A 20,552-nucleotide genomic window follows, 5' to 3' on the forward strand; every position below is an offset into this window, starting at 1 on the left:
TATACACTGAAATGTACATTTATAGCCAGCATGGTAGTGCACACTTGTAATCCTTGTATGTGGGAGGCTGCAACAGGAGGATTGCAGGTTCAAGGAGAGCCTTTGCAACTTAGTGAGGCCCTCCACAACTCAGTGGGATTCTGTTTCAAAATAAAAAATAAAATAGGGTTAGGGGTGCAGTTCAGAGGTAGAATGTTCCTAGGTTCAATCCTCAGAAATTTTTTCACAAAGAAAAAATGCATATTTATTGGGGTTATCTTATAATTTTCCCCCCTCTTTTCTCTCTTTGTTCAGTATCCAAACATGTTCTTCAAAGACAAGGAACCAAATCTTTCTCACACCAACCATTTGCTTGGTGTAACATTACTCAGACTGTATTCACTAAATAAGTGCTGACTGGTGGCTTTAAACTGACTATTTAAAAAAGGCAACCTATTGTAGATTGCCTTTATGATGTTGAGGTATGTTCCTTTTATTCCAATTCTCTGCAGTGCTTTTAGCATAAATGGATGTTGGATTTTGTCAAATGCTTTTTCAGCACTTATTGAAATGATCATATAAATTTTGTCTTTGGTTCTATTTATATGATGAGTTACCTGGGTTGATTTTTGTATGTTGAACCAGACTTGCATCCCTGGGATGAACCCTACCTGGTCATGGTGTATGATTTTCTTGATGTGGTTTTGAATGCGTGTTGCTAGTATTTTGTTTAGGAGTTTTGTATCCAAGTTCATCAAAGATATATCTGTCTTTGGTTTTGGTATGAATGTGATGTTGTTTTCATAGAATGTATTTGGGAAAGTCCCTTTTTTCTATTTAATGAAATAGATTGAGGAGTCTCAGGATTGGCTCTTCTATAAAGATTTTATAAAATTCACTTGGGAAATCTTTTGGTCCTGGGCTTTTCTTTGATGGTAGGTTCTTTATTGCTGTTTTAATCTCTTTGATTGCTATTGGTTGGTTTAAATTTTTATCTTCTTGACTCAGTTTAGGCAGGTTGTATTTATCTAGAAAGTTGTCAATTTCTTCCAGATTTTCTATTTTGTTGGAGTATAGTTTTTCAAAGTACTTTCTGATAATCCTTTGGATTTCTACACTGTCAGTAGTGGTGTCTCCTTTTCCATCTCTTATCTTCCCATATGATCCAGCAATACCACTTCTGGGTATCTACCCAAAAGAAAAAAAACCAAACTACCAAACTAATACATGTGTGTCTATTCTGCACAATTCACCATTGCCAAACTATGGAACCAGCCAAGGTCTGTCGATCAACAGATGAATGGATTATAAAACTATGGGATATGTACACAATGGAATTTTACTCAGCCATAAAGAAAAACACAATTACATCTTTTACAGGGAAATGGATGGAACTGGAGGACATTATGTTAAGTGACATTGGTCAATCGCTAAATAAGAAATTGGATGCTCTCTTTAATATGTGGAAGCTAGGGAGAAAATGGGTTATAGGAGGAACTCTAGATGAAGAAGATTCTATAAATGAGAAAATAAGGCAACTTGAGGGGATGGGAGGGGGAAGAGGGAAATTCTCTAAAGCACATGATGTACTTTAACAAACATATCAATGTCAATCACCAAACCAAACATGAGAAGGAAGGAGGTGGAGTAAATGGGTGGGAATCGGGTAAGGGCTAATTGGGTGATGTGTGCATGTATATCTCCACCATCTTGTATCCCATTAAGATGTATGACTACAATGCACCAATAAAAAAGGGGGGGGCAACAATTTCTTTAAAAACACTAAAGAGAAGCTGGGTGTGGGGGCACTCGCTTGTAATCCCAGTACTTGGGAGGCAGTATTGAAGGTTCAGAGCCAGCCTCAGCAACTTAGGCCCTTCACAACTCAGTGAGACCCTGTTTCCAAATAAAAAGTAAATAAAATAAAGTAGAGCTGGGGATATATTTCACAGGTAGAATGCCCCTGGATTCTATCCCTAGTACCATCACACACACACACACACACACACACACACACACACACACACAAAGAAGATGATATAAATGACAGAGGAATAGTAGTCTAAAATATCCAAACAGCAAAAATTCCAAGTAATTAAATATTTCTGACCTGGAACTAGAATGGTAATAGCAGTCTGTACAGCTTTTCGGATGATACTGTCTAAGGCAAACATCCAGTGTGGCTTGATGTTATGATTCCGAAGAACTTTATTGACCTGGGATAAAAGTGAGATTTAGCCTTTAATTTTTAATTGCAAAATAACTCAGCTGATCCAAGCACCTGGATAAAGTATTATTTACAAAAACAACTAAAAGCATTTCTTCACCTTAAATTACAAACAATTTCTTCATATTATTAGGAAACAAATTTGAAAATTGCCACTTCAAATTAAAGATGAGTAAGCACTATGTAGGCAAATAAGGTATTTAAGTGGAAGGCAATCTGGTTAAGTGGGAATGTTGCTTCTTTGGGACTTCAACTATGCAGCTGATAACGGGTGGTAAGGGGGTATAAAGTCCTAGTAGTTTTAAATAAAACCTCCTATAAGTGGAATCATACAGTATCTGGTGTTTTGTGATTGGCTCATTTCACTTAGCAAAACATCCTCAAGGTTCATCCATATTGTACCATGTGTCTGAATTTTTTTTGTGTGTGTGTGTTTGTATGGTACTGAGGATTGAACCCAGGGGCATTCTACCTCTGGACCACATCTCCAGATCTATTTACTATTTTTATTTTCAAACAGGGTCTCACTAGATTGTTGAGAGTCTTGCTAAGTTGCTAAGACTATTCTTGAATCTGAGATCCTCCTGTCTCAGCCTCCCAAGTTCTGGGGTTATAGACGTGTGCCACTGTGTCCAGCTAATTTCCTTCCTTCCTTTCTAAGACTGAATTGCATGTATACCATGTGAATTTCCCTTTTTAAAAATAAACCCTTTTATCCTAAGACTAAGAGAGGCTCATTAAGTTTATATTGACTCTATTTATTGGTTTACAAAGGCTATTAAGGAAAAAGGATATTTCTCCAATGGTTCTAGTTGGAGACCTTGGTTATGCTGGGAGATGGTGACCTATCTGGAAACTCCTGCTATAGCTGGAGTACCAATTGCCCTTGGTTCATCTTCGTTAAAATCCTCCAGTTTAGAAGGAAGTTGGCTTGGGGAGTTCCTCTTAGTAATTGCTCCCAAGGAAGTGAGCCATTGCCAGGTTCACACTTATTCCAGGAAATCCTTTCAGACTGAGTTTTCCTAGGACCTTGATTCTTTAAAAGACTGGACCTCCTTAATTGACTAATGGGAATAATATTAACTGCTACAGTTGGATCTGGAGTGCTCCCCAAAGGCCCATGTGTTAAAGGCTTGGTCGCCGGCCTGTGGTGCTATTGGGAGGTGTTGGACCTTTAGGAGGCGGGGCCTGGTGGAAGGAAGTTAGGTTATTGGGAGTGTGCCCTTGAAGGGCTCGTGAGGCTCCAACCCTTACTCTCTCTGCTTCAACTGGCATAAGGTCAACATACCTCCTCTATCACATGCTCTTGACATGAGAGACTGTGCTGCCACAGGCCCCAGGCATTAGGAACAAGTGACTATAGACTGAAATGTCTAAAACTGAGCCAAAATAAACTTTTCCTCCTCATAAACTGACTTTTTTCAGTATTTGCTATAGCAAAAGAAAGCTGACTAACACACTCACCTAGAATATTTCTCCCAAGAGCCACACAGACAGTAGAAGGGAGATGCTCTGTTAACCCTGACCCGCTTCTCACAGCTCCTCACTACATGGTATATTACATAGGGCCCATTCTTTGGGTCCATTCCTATGCTGGACAGTGAGTTAGCAAAGGGTGGTGGTGGTGAGTGCATGTGTGTCTGGGTTGGATCTAGGCCTGAGACCCAGGATTATAACTAAATAACTCAGTCTGAATTCTACAGCCGATTTGCTTTCAAACCTAGGCTGCAAGCCAAATGTGTGGGCAAGTGCAAATTAGCTAAATGATTTCACTCTATTTGCAGATAGTGGGGTTTCCCTGGTTTCAGTGTAAGCATGCCTTTCACATTTAATATTAGTGGAAGGCCTTGCCAGTTGCTCTCTTTCCCTATGACCTCAATCAAGTCAAGAATCTTGTGTCTGCTCTTCATATTGCACAGGACCAGCTGGTCTATACAGTATCTCAGAGAACTCAAGAGTATCTCAGAGAATACTAATCAACAATGAAGGATCATATATTAGCTTAAAATTAGGGACCATTCAAGGGTCCAAACAGTATTGGAAATTGAACCCAGGGGCATCTACCTCTGAGTTACACTCCAGGACCTATTTTAGTTTTTATTTGGAAACAGGGTCTCACTAGGTCGCAGAATGACTCACTAAATTGCTGAGTCTGGCCTTGAACCTCCATCCTCTTGTCTCAGTCTCCCAAGTATGGGGATTACAAGTGTGCACCACCACGCCTGGCTTTGTTAAGACACCTTCTCCATAAGCACAATAAACAAAATGGGGTGAATTAATTTCTGGAATTTAAATAAAATTATGGACCATGCATCCACATTCATACAACAGGTATGATAAGGGACTCTCTATCCCTGTCTCTTGCCACTGTAAGGGTCTAGGAGTGGCTTGCATTGTTTTTGGCACAAAGTTTCAAAGATAAGTCTTTTCCAAGAATAACATACAGGGGTTTAAGTCAGGTTGGCAGAGACGGGCTTATAGTTTGTGTTGCATAGCAACTCAATTTTCAAGACTTCTCAGCAATCTCTCATTAGATCGTGTGGGTTAATTTTCACTCCGTGATGGTCTGTGCTCTGACTTGCATTTCTGGCTAGGACGTAGTGGTTATTTATGAAATAAACATATTGAAAGCGTTCAATATGAGCTGAGCGTGGTGGCACATGCTTGTAATCCCAGCATTCAGGAGGTGGAGACAGGAGGATTGCAGTTTGTGGACAGCCTCAGCTACTTATGGAGGCCCTTTGCAACTCAGTGAGACCCTGTTTCAAAAATTAAAAAAAGACTAAAAAAAAAATAGGGCTGGGGGTGTAGCTCAGAGATAGAATGCCCCTGGGTTCCATCCCCATACTGAAAAAAAAAAGAAAAAGAAAAGGAAGAGAAAGAGGAAATAAAGAAAGTGTTCAGTATGGAAACCAGAGGAAAACTGGGAGAGGAAAAATTACTGGTTTTATTCAGCAGTTGACCATTTTCCAAAGCTAGCTGTTGAATTTTTCTCAATGGCCACTAGGTGGCATTTGTTGTATTGCATTACAAAGCACACAGCTAAGGCATGCTATGTTGCTCAAGTCCCCAAAATAAGTTGTGGCCTGCTGCATGATTTCATAAGAAGCAAGTTCAGCCATGGGAAATGTTTGTCAGTTCTGCAATTTTCCACAGGGACTTAGTTTTGTGTGTCTCTGTCTATGAGAGGCAGAGACACACCAAATAACAAATCTGACAGTAGAGGCTCAAAGATAAGCAAATCAGCTCACATTCATCATCCAAAGAGAACAAAGTTCACTGAACTTACTGAAGAAAGAAAAAGGAACAGAACTTGTATTTATGACCAACATTAGCGGAGGCTGTGGGAAAACACTGTTTGGCAGAGCGTCACACTTACAGCATCCTGGAATCCAAAGAGGACCACCTGCACCTGGCTGATGCCGTGGCTGTCGAAGTCCAGCTCCAGCTTCAGCTTGGACAGAGTGGTGGCTATGATCTTCCGGTCAGTGGAGCGCACGAACTCTCTGAGGCTCGCCACGAGGGTTGTGATGTGCTCCCATTTTAGCTTCGGCTCCTCAGGCCCCTGGAAATAAAAACCGGCAACCCCTCAGTCACTGCATTGCATACAAGAGCCACGGGCACATCACAGTCCCCCTGAGAAACACCGGGCTCCAGAGTTCCACCTGCTCAAGCCAAAGACCTTGTTTTTATACTCAATGGCTCTTTTTGAGCCACCATCATTCTCACCTCTCCTGCCATCAGAAGCAATAAGGCTTTGGGAGAAAGGGCACTTAGTCCACACACTGGTCAGCAACCAGGACACACTCAGATACACAGAGCTTTGCTCAAACTGGGACAGTGGGAGCCATGAGGGTCTTGTTCTCAGGATTTGAATTGGAAACAAAAGGGAGATGCAGGCAATTAGCCATAGGATCTCACTATCAAAGTGTGCCCAGAGAAAAGGTCATGAAGTAGGGTCATGAGGGCATCCAATTTTAAGGAGGGAAGTGGAGGCAATGGCATTGAAAATAACGATAGGGAGAAGAGAAGTAGTCAGAAACAGAAATGTGCACAAGAGGGCCAATAGCTGCTGCGCCAGAGAAAAGATGTGCAAACTCCTGGAACTTGAAGCCCCTCAGAATCACACTCTGTTTTCAACCTCTGAGGCTCGTCCTGGAGTGATGTTGGAATTCCCTGAGCTTTCCCATCTCTCATGACTACATGCATCTTCTACGATATGTTTCTTGCGTTTCAACTGCCCTGAAAACCAATCAATTTCTTGCAACCAAAGGGGGCTGATCTAAGATTCCACCTGTCAACCACTTCTTATCTATCAGTGAGGCAATGTGATATAAAACATGGACCAAAACAGACTTTTTATTAAAGTGTTGGGTTGGACCTGGGGCATTTTACCTCTGAGTTGCACCCCATTTTATTTGGAAACACTGTCTCACTAAGTTTGCTGAGGGCCTCACTAAGCTGTTGAGGCTGGCCTCCAACTCTGTGATCCTCCTGTCTCAGCCTACCAAGTACTGGGATTGCAAGCATGAATGCCTTGTTTCATTTTTTATAACAGGGTCTCACTAAGTTACTGCGTGCTGGCCTTTAACCTGTGATCCTCCTGTCTCAACCTTTCAAATACTGAGATTACAGGTATGTGGCACCCATTGGCAATTTTACATATTAAAAAATAATACAATCGCTGGTGTGGTGGAGCACGCTTATAATCCCAGTACTTGGGAGGCTGAGACAGGAGGATGCAGGCTCTCAGCCAGCATCAGCTACTTAGTGATGCCCTCTGCAATTTAGTGAGAGCTTGTTTCAAAGTAAAGAATAAAAAATCAGGCTAGGGGTGTAGCTCAGAGGTAGAATGCCCCTAGGTTCAATCCCTAGCACCACAAAAAAAAAAAAAAAGAAAATAATAAATAAATAAATCTCCTTGTCAAACTGATTATTTTTTTTTACTTTGAGCAAAGCACATTGCTTTGTAAAGAAAATCTAGTAGGATGCTGTTTAGCCTTACTTAACTTTAAGATTAACAATAGGATTTTTATTATGCTAATTTATATCTCATAGCACACAATTTCTTATTGCATTGTTAAATTCCTCAACTGGGCTGTGAAAATTACAACTTCTAGGTTCCTATTAAGATAAGGAGAAATGCACTGCGTTCTTTTTCTCAATGTCTTCCATTCGGGAGCTCTGTCTTATGTTTATGTTTTCATGAGAAAAGATTATATTGGAAAGCTTAATAGCTGTCATTAAGGGAGTATTTTAAAATCAGACTGGGAACAATAATCAACTTTGTCTTGTTTTATTTTTCTCTTACCACAAAGTAAGAATCTTTACTTGAATCTTACACTTCAAGTAAAGATTAACAGGCAAAGTAATAACAAAATGAAAATATGTCCATAAGAAAAAAATGTGAGATATTTAGAAGTTGGAAGCTTATCTCAGTAAAAATCAGCTATATGTTTGCCAACAGGCTAAACAGCAAACATTTATTTTTGACATTAGCTTTGTTTTCACAATAGAAAACTTCTGATCCTCTTTCCCCTTTTTTTAGTACTGGGGATTGAACCCAGGGGCTCATTATCACTGAGCTATGTTCCCTTCCCTCTCTTTAGTTTTAAGATTGGGTTTTGCTAAATTGCTCAGACTGGACTCAGAGGAACTTGCGATCCTCCCATCTTGGCCTCCAGAGACATTAGGATTACAGGTGTGAGCCACAGAGCCCACACTGCTTCTGTTTTTTTGATGGGTGTGTCATGGTCCTGAGGACAAAAGGACGCACTCAACTCTGGAAATATTTTCTATGCAGGTTACTCCATCCACGTATATAATATTTATTTCTGTCCTAACTCCTATCTCTCTGTGTAATTCGTTAAGGTGTCTTCATTAAGGAACACCTTAGATGAGCGAGCCTGACTTAGTGTCTAAAGGCAGCATGTGACAGTGTGTCTTTCCTGAACGCTCACCGTGCTGGCCCCAGAGTCCTCCTCAAAGGTCCTCTCTACTCTTTCGTCCTTTGAATTTCTTTTGGATTTTCAAAAGGTGGTACAGATTAAAAAGGCTTTTCATGGTTTAATATTTTGATGACCTGACTATCATCTACCTTTTGGTTTTGTAATAAGGGTAGTCTAAAATGTAAAGATGTATCTAGAAGCATTTAATACTGTGAAAAGAATGATTTCTATCTGGTTGTAGAAAAAAAAAGTAGAGGTTAATAACTATTACTGGTCTGTTTCATAAAAATAATAATAATAGTCAAATATTTGTACAATATTTTCTGTTGTTACCTAAATCATCCTTGATCTCACTGACTCCTGATAGTAACCTCATCAGGTAGGTTCCTCTGTTTTAGAGAGGAGGAAGCTGAGGCTCTGAGAGGGTAAATAATTTGCCCAACTTGCACAGCCTTTAAATGACAGATGCAGGCTTCAAAAGGAGGCAGGTCCAAGCTGAGTCCAAGCTTCTGGCCATTATATTCTACTGTCCCAATGAGCTGGAACAGCCAGCTAAAACCTCACATCAAAACCTGCTCAACCACTGAATCACCACCTGCTGAATCACCATGTGCTATCATGAGAGGGAATTCACAGTGTCCTTCCCTGTATAATCAGAAGAACCCTCTCCACTACTTGGCCATTCTGGATGGGGCATGTGATTCATTTTTTAGTTTTGGGGATTGAACCAGGGCCTGGTACATGCTCTGCAAGCACTCTAGCACTGAGCTACAATCCCAGCTGGGCAGGATTCTGATCAGCAGGTTCTGGCACTCTCTGATAGCTTCATGCTAGTGCACCATGATTTGTCTTCTGCAAGTTGCTTTTTTTTTTTGTGGAGCTGGGGGTGGAACCCAGGGGCTCTTCTACCTCCGGGCTATACTCCCAGGCCTATTTTATACTTTATTTGGAAACAGGGTCTCACTGAGTTGCTGAGAGCCTCACTAAGTAGCTGAGGCTGGCTTCGAACCTGTGCGATCCTCCTGTCTCAGCCTCCCAAGCCTGGGGGATTACAAGTGTGCGCCACCACGCCCGGCTCTGCAAGTTGCTTTTAAGGTTGTCTTGCATGTTTTCGTTTACAGAGAATTGTCAGGCATGTCTTAAAAACTAGAGGACAGCTGGGCATGGTGGTGCATGCCTGTCATCCCAGTAGTTGGGGGGCTGAGACAGGAGGATCGCAGGTTCGCGGCCAGCCTCAGCTATTTAGTGAGGCTCTCTGCAACTTAGTGAGTCCCTGTTTCAAAATAAAAAATAAGGCTGGGGATGTAGCTTGGAGGTAGAATGTCCCTGGGCTCAATCTTTGGCCACACACACACACACCAAAACACAAAAAACTAGGAAACACCAAACCACTGGATATGATTCGCCAACTTCAAAATTTAAGGATTTCAGGCAAGAGATGCCGCTAACCCAGCCGTACAGTATGCGTTTAGTGTGTACAAGGCCCTGGGTTCAATGCCCAGGACCAAAATAAAAAGAAAACAATTTTATTTTCAGATTTTCTGCACAGTTAGAGAGAGGGCTTTTGTAATGCTCTGTGCCAAGGGCTGGGGCAAAAGCCACAGCCAACACATTCCCTGCCCTGAAGAAGCTCCGCTCCAACAGGAGACAGAAACACCCAAAACAACTTGACATTTTCTGTACTAGAAAAGCATTCTCTTTGGAAAGATTTAGGTAGTTGCTGGATTTTACATGTTTCTGACCTAAAAATAAGCATCTTAAGCTAGTGGCCGGTACGCCATCACAGTGGCTCGTGGTGACTTCCTTTCCTCCCTAGCTTCTCTGACACTGTTCCCTCCCCCGCGTGCGTTTCTCTTAGCACCTGTCGCCACCTGTCATACCAGAAGGCCGAGCAGTGTGGTGGTTAACACCACAAGCCCTGGGGCTAGACTGCCCGACCCACATCCCGACGCCATCGCTTAGGTCTGCGTGGCCTTGGCAAGTCACCTGAGTCCTCTGTGCCTCAGCGTCCTCATTGGTCAAATGAGGATACTTAGAGAACAATTACTTTAATACTATCATCCTGAGGATTAAGTGAGCAAATATGCAGGAAATACCAAGAATAATACCTGCCCCAAAGGAAATGTTTGCTGTTGTTACTTTAAGTTTAATATGAAGCCAGGCATGGTGGAGCACACTTGTAATCCCAGTACTTAGAAGGCTGAAATGGGAGGATATTGGTTCTCGGCCAGCCTCAGTTACTTAGGCCCTCCGCAACTTAGTGAGATCTTGTTTCAAAATAAAGACTAAAAAATCAGGCTAGGGATGTAGCTCCGAGGTCGAATGCCCCTGGGTTTGGGCTCCAGTACAAAAGAATTAAAGATTTAAAAAAGTTTAATATGTAATTATTATTTTATTATTGTCTTTTTTCTTCTTTCCATGAGAATCTCAACTTCAGTTGGATGAAGATTTTTTCATTCACTGTGGTGCCCTAGCACATGAAACATCACTTGGCGTTTAATAAATACTCAGTATTTGTAGAGTGAATGAAGGAACTCCAGGTACTAGGCAGCTGCTTCGTCCATCTACACTTGGTTCCTCTTCTTCTCCCAACCCATCCTATTCTCTGCCCGTGAAGGACCGCAGCGGGTCTGTCCCACTCCTCAGTGCTCATTCTATCCCTGACTCACAGACCCACTGCCTCTAACTTCCTCCTGGGGCTCAGTAACTGCTGGAGACAGCCTTCCCCTAGGACCACGTGAGGGTTTCCCAGAACGTAGACATGGTGCTTATTTCAGTTCTCCCTGAAGATCCTACTGATATACATATGTTCTTCTGACTCCTACTATGGGATCTAAAGAAGTGAATATTAGTGAATTCCTAAGGTAACAAAAAAGCTCAGGTTCAAAGACAGCAGAGAAGCCCAGTGGAGATGGGATGCACAGTGAGAGTCAAGGAAGAGGGAGCCTTGGTCCACGTCATCTCGATAAAAAATCAAATAAGTTCTGGCTATAACGACCTGGCCTGACCCTCCAGCTCCACCCTCTTTGCAACTGTTATGCCAGGATAAGGGAGGACACTGGTGCAGTGATCCTGAGGGACAGGAGGTGGCCATGCACACAGGTGGTGGGAAAGCAGACAGATGAGTCCCTGATGCCCGCTGAACTAACAGAGGATGACAAGTGTGTCGGGGACCGAGCACGTCCACAGGAGGCTGTATCCACCAGGGGCCTGAGCTCCTGCCCCCACGGCTCAAAATGAGGGAACCTTGTTCCCGCTGGTACAGACTCGGGGAGAGGATCCTTTCTTGTGTCTGGGATTTCCCCAGTATTATGGCCTGACTTACATCCCACAGTTCATATGTTGAAGCCTAATGTATAACAAAGAGGGCATTTATTTATTTATTTATTTATTTATTTATTTAGTGTTACTAGGGATGGAACCCAGGGCATTCTGCCTCCAAGCTACACCCCCAGCCCTATTTTTTATTCTTTATTTTGAAACAGGGTCTCACTGAGTTTCAAAGGGCCTTACTAAGTAGCTGAGGCTGTCCGCAAACCTGGATCCTCCCATCTCAGCGTCCAAAGTACTGGAATTACAAGCATGTACTGGGATTACAAGCATCCACAACTATGCCCGGCTACAAACAGGACCTTTAAAAAGGTAATAAAGGGTGGAGCCCTAATCTAGTTGGACTGGTGTCTCAGAAGAAGCAAAAGAGACACAGTTGGGGGTGGGGGAACACAGATAAAAGGGAACCCAAGGATACAGAGAGAAGGTGGCCATCAGACACTAAGGCCACAGAAGAAACAAAATGGGCTACAGTTTGATCTGGGACTTCCAGCCTCTGTATGTGGGAGGAAATACATTTCTGGGTATAAGCCACCTAGTTGATGGTGTTTTGTTACAGCAGTCCTAGAAAATAAATACACCAGGGAACAAGAGTTCCATTGACAAGCCTGGATTCCCCACAGTGTGTAGGGCCTACCGACAGACGGCACTATCTATTTATTATTCCTTCATCTCCCCGCCGCAGCCCCGTAAGCTCGGAGGCTCTGCTGTTTCTGTTGGTGGTTTTCAAATGCGCTGAGGGGGACTGATGGGTAGCCTCCTCAGAGTAGAGTCAGGATCAGCAATTTTTGTGGCTCAATGCTTGCTGATTGTTTGAATGAGTACACAACTAAATGAAGGAGAAAGAAGGCTTGTAGGGACTAGGTGGAACTTCACCCACATGGGAAAATGGCTTCTGACTTAAAAACAGATGTGTTAAAAAAAAAAATACAGCTTCCTAGCTGGGAGTGGTGGCGCATGCTTGTAATCCCAGCATTTGGGAGGCTGAGACTGGGGGATCGTGGTTTGCAGTCAGCCTTAGCTACTTAGGCCATTTGCAACTCAGTGAGACCCTGTTTCAAAATAAAGAATAAAAAATAGGGACTTCCGGGAAGATGGCGACGGAGGAAAGCGGCACTTACAAGTCCCGCTAACAATCCAACTCTACTACCTCAAAACCAGCGCCTTTCAGAGCCAGAAAACACCACAGCAAAGAAATAAAAACGGTAAATACAAGGGACAGAGAAAAAAGGGCTGGAAAAACAAGACACCGGAAAAAAACCAGCCCGAAGTGCTGCGCCCGCGCGGCGCAGAGCGGCCTGAGCAGCCGGAGCGGCCAGAGCCGCAGCGCGGATTGGGGGGAGCCGCGGAGCGGAGTGGCCTGAGCAGCTGGAGCAGCCAGAGCCGCGGCGCGGAACGGCCGGAGCGGCCAGAGTGGCCAGACCCGCGGTACAGAGCAGCTGGAGTCGCGGTTCCGAGCAGCTGAGCAGAGCGGCCAGTGCAGCCGAGCGGAGCGGCCAGAACAGCCGGAGCAGTCAGAGCTGCAGCGCGGATTGGCTGGAGCGGCGGCGCGGAGTGGCCGGAGCCGCGGAGTGGAGCGGCCTGAGCAGCTGGAGCAGAGTGGCCAGAACAGCTGAGCGGAGCGGCCAGAGCAGCCGGAGCGGAGCGGCCAGAACAGCCGGAGCAGCCAGAGCCACGTCGCGGAACGGCCGGAGCGGCCGGAGTGGCCAGACCCACGGTGCAGAGCAGCCAGAGCCGCGGTGCAGAGCGGCCGGAGCAGCCGGAGCGGCCAGAACCGTGGTGTGGAGCAGCCAGAGCCGCGGCGCAGAACGGCCGGAGCGGCGCGGCCTACATCTCCCCTAGCAACACCAGGCTCCAGAGAGGAGGGAGACTCAAAACAGAGCTCAAATCCAGAGAGGAGGTACTCTGGCCTCGCGGCCTAGGATGCAGAAGCAGCGTCTTACTGCTGGCGGCAGCGGCGAATTCACCGGACGGCCCTAGACCAACCCACTCAACCAGCCACCAGGCGCCTGAGAGGAGGGGTGGACAGCGAGCCGAGGTGAGCAGGTGCTGAACAGCTGGGCGGCAGTCAGCAGTTTTGTTGGTGCAGGGAACATCTAAAGCTCCCAAGGGCTGGGCGCAGCACAACTGGCAAGGATTCAGAGCAGAGTTCAAAACCAGAGAAGAAATACGCCGCATCACGGCCGAAGGCGTGGCAGTGGTGCCATATTGCCAGTGGCGGCAGCAGCGAATCCACCGAGTTCACTACAGCTCCATCAGCGCACTCAACAACCGTGAGTCAAATTGCGGCCCCTAGGGGAGAAATCCCAGTACTGCACTCCCAGGGACTTGCGCAGATAGTCTCCCTGGGTCGGAGATTTTAGCAGTGCAGCCCAGTGGGGGAGTGGCAGTGGCAGAGATATCATACCATAGTCACAACTCCCCACTGGAGAACGCCCAACTTGGCACCCCCCACGGTCTAAGCAGCCTTGATTGACTCCCTGGGTCTGAGACTTTGTGATACAACACAGTAAAGGAGTAGTGGTGACTGAGATACCATAGACTAGAGATCCAGAGCATCTTAAGTGAACTCGTAGTGACTCAGGGAAGAACTCAGAGAAGGCACAAACTTCCAAAATCATGGGAAAGAGAAATAACAATGGAGCAGTGAATGCCAACAACACCACAACATCAGAATCTGATAACACAGAAACCCAAAGATCTCTAGAAGATCAAATTAGGAAAATAACTTTAGAAATAATAGAGGACTTTCGAAAAGAATTTAGAGAGAGTCAAAAAGAGATAAAGGATGCAATTAATGAAGTAAAGGCCTCAATTCAAAGTATAAACAACAGATTAGACCACAGAGAGAATAGAATCTCGCTTCTTGAAGATGATCATGCTAAAAATGAACGCATAGTTTCTAATTTAGAAAAAAAAACCCGACAGCAGGAATCTGACATTGAAGAAATATGGGCCCATTTCAAGAGAGCTAACCTAAGAATAATTGGAATAGAGGAGGGAAAAGAAGGTGAAACCAAAGGGATCAACAATCTCTTCAAGGAAGTAATAGCGGAAAATTTTCCAAACATAGAGCAAGAGGTCGATACACAGGTCCAGGAAACTTATAGAACTCCCTTTAGACAGGATCAGAGAAGAGGATCCCCACACCACATAATTGTCAAAATGACTAATGTGGAAGCCAAGGAGAGAATCTTAAAGGCAACAAAAACAAAAGGCCATGTGACATACAGAGGCAAACCAATTAGAATCACTCCAGACTTCCCAAACCAAGTTATGAAAGCCAGAAGGGCTTGGAGTAACATATTCCAAACTCTGAAAGAAAACAACTTCCAGCCAAAAATTTACTACCCAGCAAAACTATCCATCAAATTAGATGGGGAAATAAGAAGCTTCCATGACAATCAGCAACTGAAGGAATTTATGTCTTCAAAACCAGCGCTAGAGAAAATACTCAAGGAGATTAACTGCAAAGAGGAAATGGGTAATTCACGCCAGAACCAAAGAAACAAGAATTCCCATCCAGCGGACAACTAAGCAAAGAAGAATAAACAGTATCTCAAACAGAAATAAGATCTTAACATGTTGGGAATTAAAAATTATCTCTCTATAATCACACTAAATGTAAACGGCCTCAACTCCCCAATAAAAAGACATAAAGTGGCAAAATGGATTAAAAGCCAGAATCCATCCATCTGCTGCTTACAAGAAACACACCTCACAAGTAAAGATAGGAACAAACTCAAGGTAAAGGGCTGGAGCAAGGTAATCCATGCTAATGGTACTCGAAGACAAGCAGGAGTAGCAACTATGATATCAGACAAGTTAGACTTCAAACCCAAACTTATTAGAAGAGACAAAGAAGGTCACATTTTACTGGTAAAAGGAATAGTCCAGCAAGAGGAAATAACAATAATCAACATCTATGCCCCAAACGTAGGGGCAGCTACTTTCATAAATCAAACTCTTTGTGACATGAAGCCACACATAAATCCCAACACAATAATACTGGGAGACTTCAACATACCTCTCACAATACTAGACCGATCTTCCAGACAAAGGGTCAGTAAAGATGTCTCAGAACTAAAGAACACCATTAACCAAATGGACCTTTTGGACACATATAGAATATTTCACCCAACTACAGCAGAGTTTACATTTTTCTCAGCTGCTCATGGAACCTTCTCCAAAATAGATCACATCCTGGGACACAAAATGAGCACTAGCAAATTTAAAAAATGTTACATACTTCCCTGTGTCATTTCAGACCATAATGGAATGAAACTAGAAATCAACTATAAGAAGACCCAGAGAAACAACATAAACATGTGGAGACTGAACACAACACTTCTGAATGAAGAATGGGTCATAGAAGATGTAAGAGGTGAAATCAAGAAATTTCTAGAAACAAATGAAAATAAAGAAACAACATATCAAAACCTCTGGGACACTTTGAAGGCAGTATTAAGAGGAAAATTTATAGCACTGAGTGCTCACATAAGAAAAACAGAAAATCTTCAAATAAATAGCCTTATGACACACCTCAAAGCCCTTGAAAAGCAGGAACAATTGGACCCCAAAGCCAGCAGAAGACGGGAAATTATTAAAATTAGAGCAGAAATTAACGAAATAGAGAATAAAAAAACAATACAGAAAATCAACAAAACCAAAAGCTGGTTTCTTGAAAAAATTAACAAGATTGATAAACCACTAGCCAACCTAACTAAAAAAAAAGAGAGAATCAACCCAAATTATGAAGATAAGGGATGAAAAAGGAGACATTACTACTGACAGCGTAGAAATCCAGAGGATTATCAGAAACTACTTTGAAAAACTATACTCCAACAAAATGGAAAATCTGGAGGAAATCGACAACTTCCTAGATAAATACAACCTTCCTAAACTGAGTCAAGAAGATACAGAACACTTAAACCAACCAATAACAATCAAAGAGATTGAAATAGCAATAAAGAGCTTACCATCAAAGAAAAGCCCAGGACCAGATGGTTTCCCAAGTGAATTCTATAAAACCTTTATAGGAGAACTAATCCCAATACTACTCAAACTATTTCGGGAAATAGAAAAAACCGGGACTCTCCCAAATACATTCTATGAAGCCAACATCACACTAATACCCAAACCGAATAAAGACAGTTCAAGGAAGGAAAACTACAGGCCTATATCTCTGATGAACTTGGATGCAAAACTATTAAACAAAATACTAGCAACACGCATTCAAAACCACATCAAGAAAATCATTCACCATGACCAGGTAGGGTTCATCCCAGGGATGCAAGGCTGGTTCAATATAAGAAAAACAATCCATGTAATTCATCATATAAACAGAATCAAAGACAAAAACCACATGATCATCTCAATAGATGCTGAAAAAGCATTTGATAAAATTCAACATCCATTTATGATAAAAACACTGCAGAGAATTGGAATAGAAGGAACATATCTCAACATTATTAAGGCAATCTACAATAATCCCACTGCCAACATCATATTAAATGGGGAAAAACTTCAAGAATTTCCCCTAAAAACTGGAACGAGACAAGGATGTCCACTATCACCACTTCTCTTCAATATAGTACTAGAGACTCTAGCCAGAGCAATAAGGCAAGAAAAGGAAATCAAAGGAGTACAAATAGGAAAAGAAGAACTTAAGCTTTCACTATTTGCAGATGACATGATACTATACTTAGAAAACCCAACAAACTCAACCAAAAGGCTTATAGAACTGATCAACAAATTCAGCAAGGTATCTGGATACAAAATCAATCTTAAAAAATCAGAAGCTTTCCTGTACACCAACCATAAATCCACTGAAAAAGAAATTCAGAAAACACTTCCACTCAGGATCTCCCACAAAAAAATAAAATACCTAGGAATAAACTTGACCAAGGAAGTAAAAGATCTCTACAAAGAAAATTATAAAACACTGAAAAAAGAAATCGAAGAAGATCTTAGAAGATGGAAAGACCTTCCATGTTCATGGATTGGCAGAATTAATATCATTAAAATGGCCATCCTCCCAAAAGTGATCTACAGATTTAATGCAATGCCCATTAAACTACCAAGATCATTCCTCACAGACATAGAAAATTCAGTCCTTAAATTTATCTGGAATAACAAAAAGCCCAGAATAGCTAAGGTAGTTCTCAGCAACAAAAACCACGCAGGAGGAATCACAATACCTGACTTTAAACTATACTACAAAGCCATTGTAATAAAAACAGCATGGTACTGGCAAAAGAACAGATATATAGACCAATGGAGCAGAATAGAAGACCCAGAAACAAGTCCACACACTTTCAGCCAATTGATTTTTGACAAAGGGGCCAAAAACATACACTGGAAAAAAGATAGCCTCTTCAACAAATGGTGTTGGCAAAATTGGTTAACCATATGCAGAAAATTGGATGTTAATCCCACTTTTTCACCCTGTACAAAAGTCAACTCACGATGGATCAAAGACTTGGAAATTAAACCAGAGACCTTGAAGCTCCTTGAAGAGGGCATAGGTCCAACACTACAACACATAGGTACAGACAAACATTTCCTCAACAAGACCCCAAAGGCACAACAAATTAAAAGGAGAATCAATACATGGGATTGCATGAAACTGAAGAGCTTCTGTTCAGCAAAGGAAACTATCAAGAATCTCAATCGAGAGCCAACAGAATGGGAGAAGATTTTTTCCACCTACACCACCGATAGAGGACTAATATCTAGAATATACAGAGAACTCAAGAAACTCAACACTAAGAAAACAAAGCATCCAATAACAAAATGGGCAAATGAACTAAATAGACACTTCACAAAAGAAGAAATTCAAATGGCCAATAAATGCATGAAAAAATGCTCAACATCACTGGCAATCAGAGAGATGCAAATCAAAACTACCCTGAGATTTCACCTAACTCCAACTAGAATGGCCATCATTCAAAACACAAACAACAACAGATGCTGGCGAGGATGTGGAGAAGTGGGAACTCTAAGACATTGTTGGTGGGATTGCAAATTAGTGCAACCACTTTGGAAAACAGTATGGAGAATCCTCAGAAGAATGGGAACAAATCTTCCATTTGATCCAGCAATACCACTGTTGGGTATCTACCCAAAAGAAAAGAAACCAAACTACCAAACTAATGCATGTGTATCTATGTTCATAGCTGCACAATTCACCATAGCCAAACTATGGAAGCAGCCAAGATGTCCATCAACAGATGAATGGATTACAAAACTGTGGGATATGTACACAATGGAATTTTACTCAGCCATCAAAAAAAACTCAATTACACCATTTTCAGGGAAATGGATGGAACTGGAGGACATTATGCTAAGTGAGATCAGTCAGGCACAAAAAATAAGAAATCAGATGCTTTCCCTAATATGTGAGAGTTAGGGAGAAATGGGTCATAGGAGGAACTCTTGGAAGAAGATCAGTAACTTTTAACTCTGTTTACATTGTCTTTGGATATACAATATTTTTTTTATTTTTTAGGGAGTTTATTTACTCTTTTGTTGCCTGTGCCATTGAAATCATATCCAGGAAATCACTTCCAATTTCAATGTTGTGAGGTTTTATGACCCAGATTTTCTTCTAAAAGCTTATAGTATTAAGATTTATATTTAGGTCTTTTATCTATTTTGAGTTAATATTTGTATATGTGTTAGGTAAGGGTCCAATTTTATTCTTTTTCATTTATTATTATTTTTCAACAATATTTAGTTAAAAGACTAGTATTTCCTCCACCAAAAGTTCATGGAAACCTTGTCAAAAATAACTTGACAATGTATGGAAGAATTTATCTCTAGGCTTTTAATTAGCTCCAATGGTTTATATATCTGCCTTTATAACAGTACTACACTGTTTCAATTATTGTAGCTTTATATGGTTTGAAATCAGAAAATATACATCTTCTAGCTTTGTTCTTCTTTGAGACTGTTTTGGGTATCTAGAGTCCATATTCCATATCAGGATAGATTTTTTTCTGAAAAATAAATAAATAAATGTATGATAGTTTCACCTAAAAAAAAAAAAAGAAAAAAATATTCTCTGGTAAGAAAGAAAGCAAAAAGAAATATTGAAATGTTATCTTTAAGTCATCAAAAGTTTGGTACCAGACAAATGAAACTGTTATGTGAGATTATCAATGTTAATATTGTATAAATTGCTATAATACTAGATGTCAACCAGTAAGCCAAGCGTGGGAAGGAGGGATGGGGAGGGAATGGGGTGGGGATCGGGTAGGGGCTAACTGGGCGAGATGTGCATGTATGTCCACAAAAGTATTTTCTTTATACCACTATGATGTATGAATACATTGCACCAAGAATTAAAAATTAAAAAAAAAAAAAAAAAAAAAGGGTAGGAGGTATAGCCTGGAGGTTGAATGCCCCTGGGTTTATCCACAGACACACACACACACACACACACACACACACACAGCTTCCACATTAGGGACTGGATCTTTTGTTTCCTCCTAGTGTATATTTTGTCATGGAGAGAACTACAGCTTCTCCCTGTCTCTGTATCACCTATTACAGCTCCAGGTGGCTGGGGTATAGTTAAAAATGCCTGAGCTTTGGGTGGGGCACAATGGCCTGTGCCTGTGGTTCCAGCCACTCCAGAGGCTGAGGCAGGAGGATCGCTTGAGCCCAGAGCTGTAGGCTAGCCCAGTAAACAGAACGAGATGTTTGTCTCAAAAAATAAAGCTGTGTATGGTAGTATAACCTATGCCCATATGTGGAGGGCTGAGAGAGGAAGATGGCAAGTTCAAGGCCAGCTTCAGCAACTTAGTGAGACCTTGTTTAAAAAAGGACTGGAGGCCAAGCGTGATGGTGCACTCTTGTAATCCCAGTACTTAGGAGGCTGAGACAGGAGGATCACACAGGTTTGAAGAGCCTACTTAGTGAGGCTCTCAGCAACTTAGTGAGACCTTGTTTCCAAATAAAATATAAAATAGGTCTGGGAGTGTAGCCTGGAGGTAAAAAGTACCCGGGTTCCACCCCCAGTACCACAAAAAAATAATTAATTAAAAAAAAAAAAGGACTGGGGG

At 42.1% G+C, this 20,552-nt stretch overlaps 1 protein-coding gene across 1 annotated transcript in view; it reads right to left on the minus strand.

Annotated features, from left to right (window-relative positions):
• The window catches only part of MAP3K5 (mitogen-activated protein kinase kinase kinase 5), a gene marked incomplete at both ends in the record, with an annotated part of 219,913 nt that overhangs the window by 17,622 nt on the left and 181,739 nt on the right, over positions 1-20,552 (minus strand). Inside the window, 2 exons of the mRNA XM_080700133.1 lie at positions 2,090-2,195; positions 5,586-5,771. Coding sequence (XP_080556259.1) covers positions 2,090-2,195; positions 5,586-5,771 — 292 coding nt within the window. The remainder of the gene's footprint in view (positions 1-2,089; positions 2,196-5,585; positions 5,772-20,552) is intronic.

The sequence above is a fragment of the Muscardinus avellanarius genome, assembly GCF_963383645.1.
Source record: "Muscardinus avellanarius genome assembly, chromosome: 8".
Classification (NCBI taxonomy): Eukaryota; Metazoa; Chordata; class Mammalia; order Rodentia; family Gliridae; genus Muscardinus; species Muscardinus avellanarius.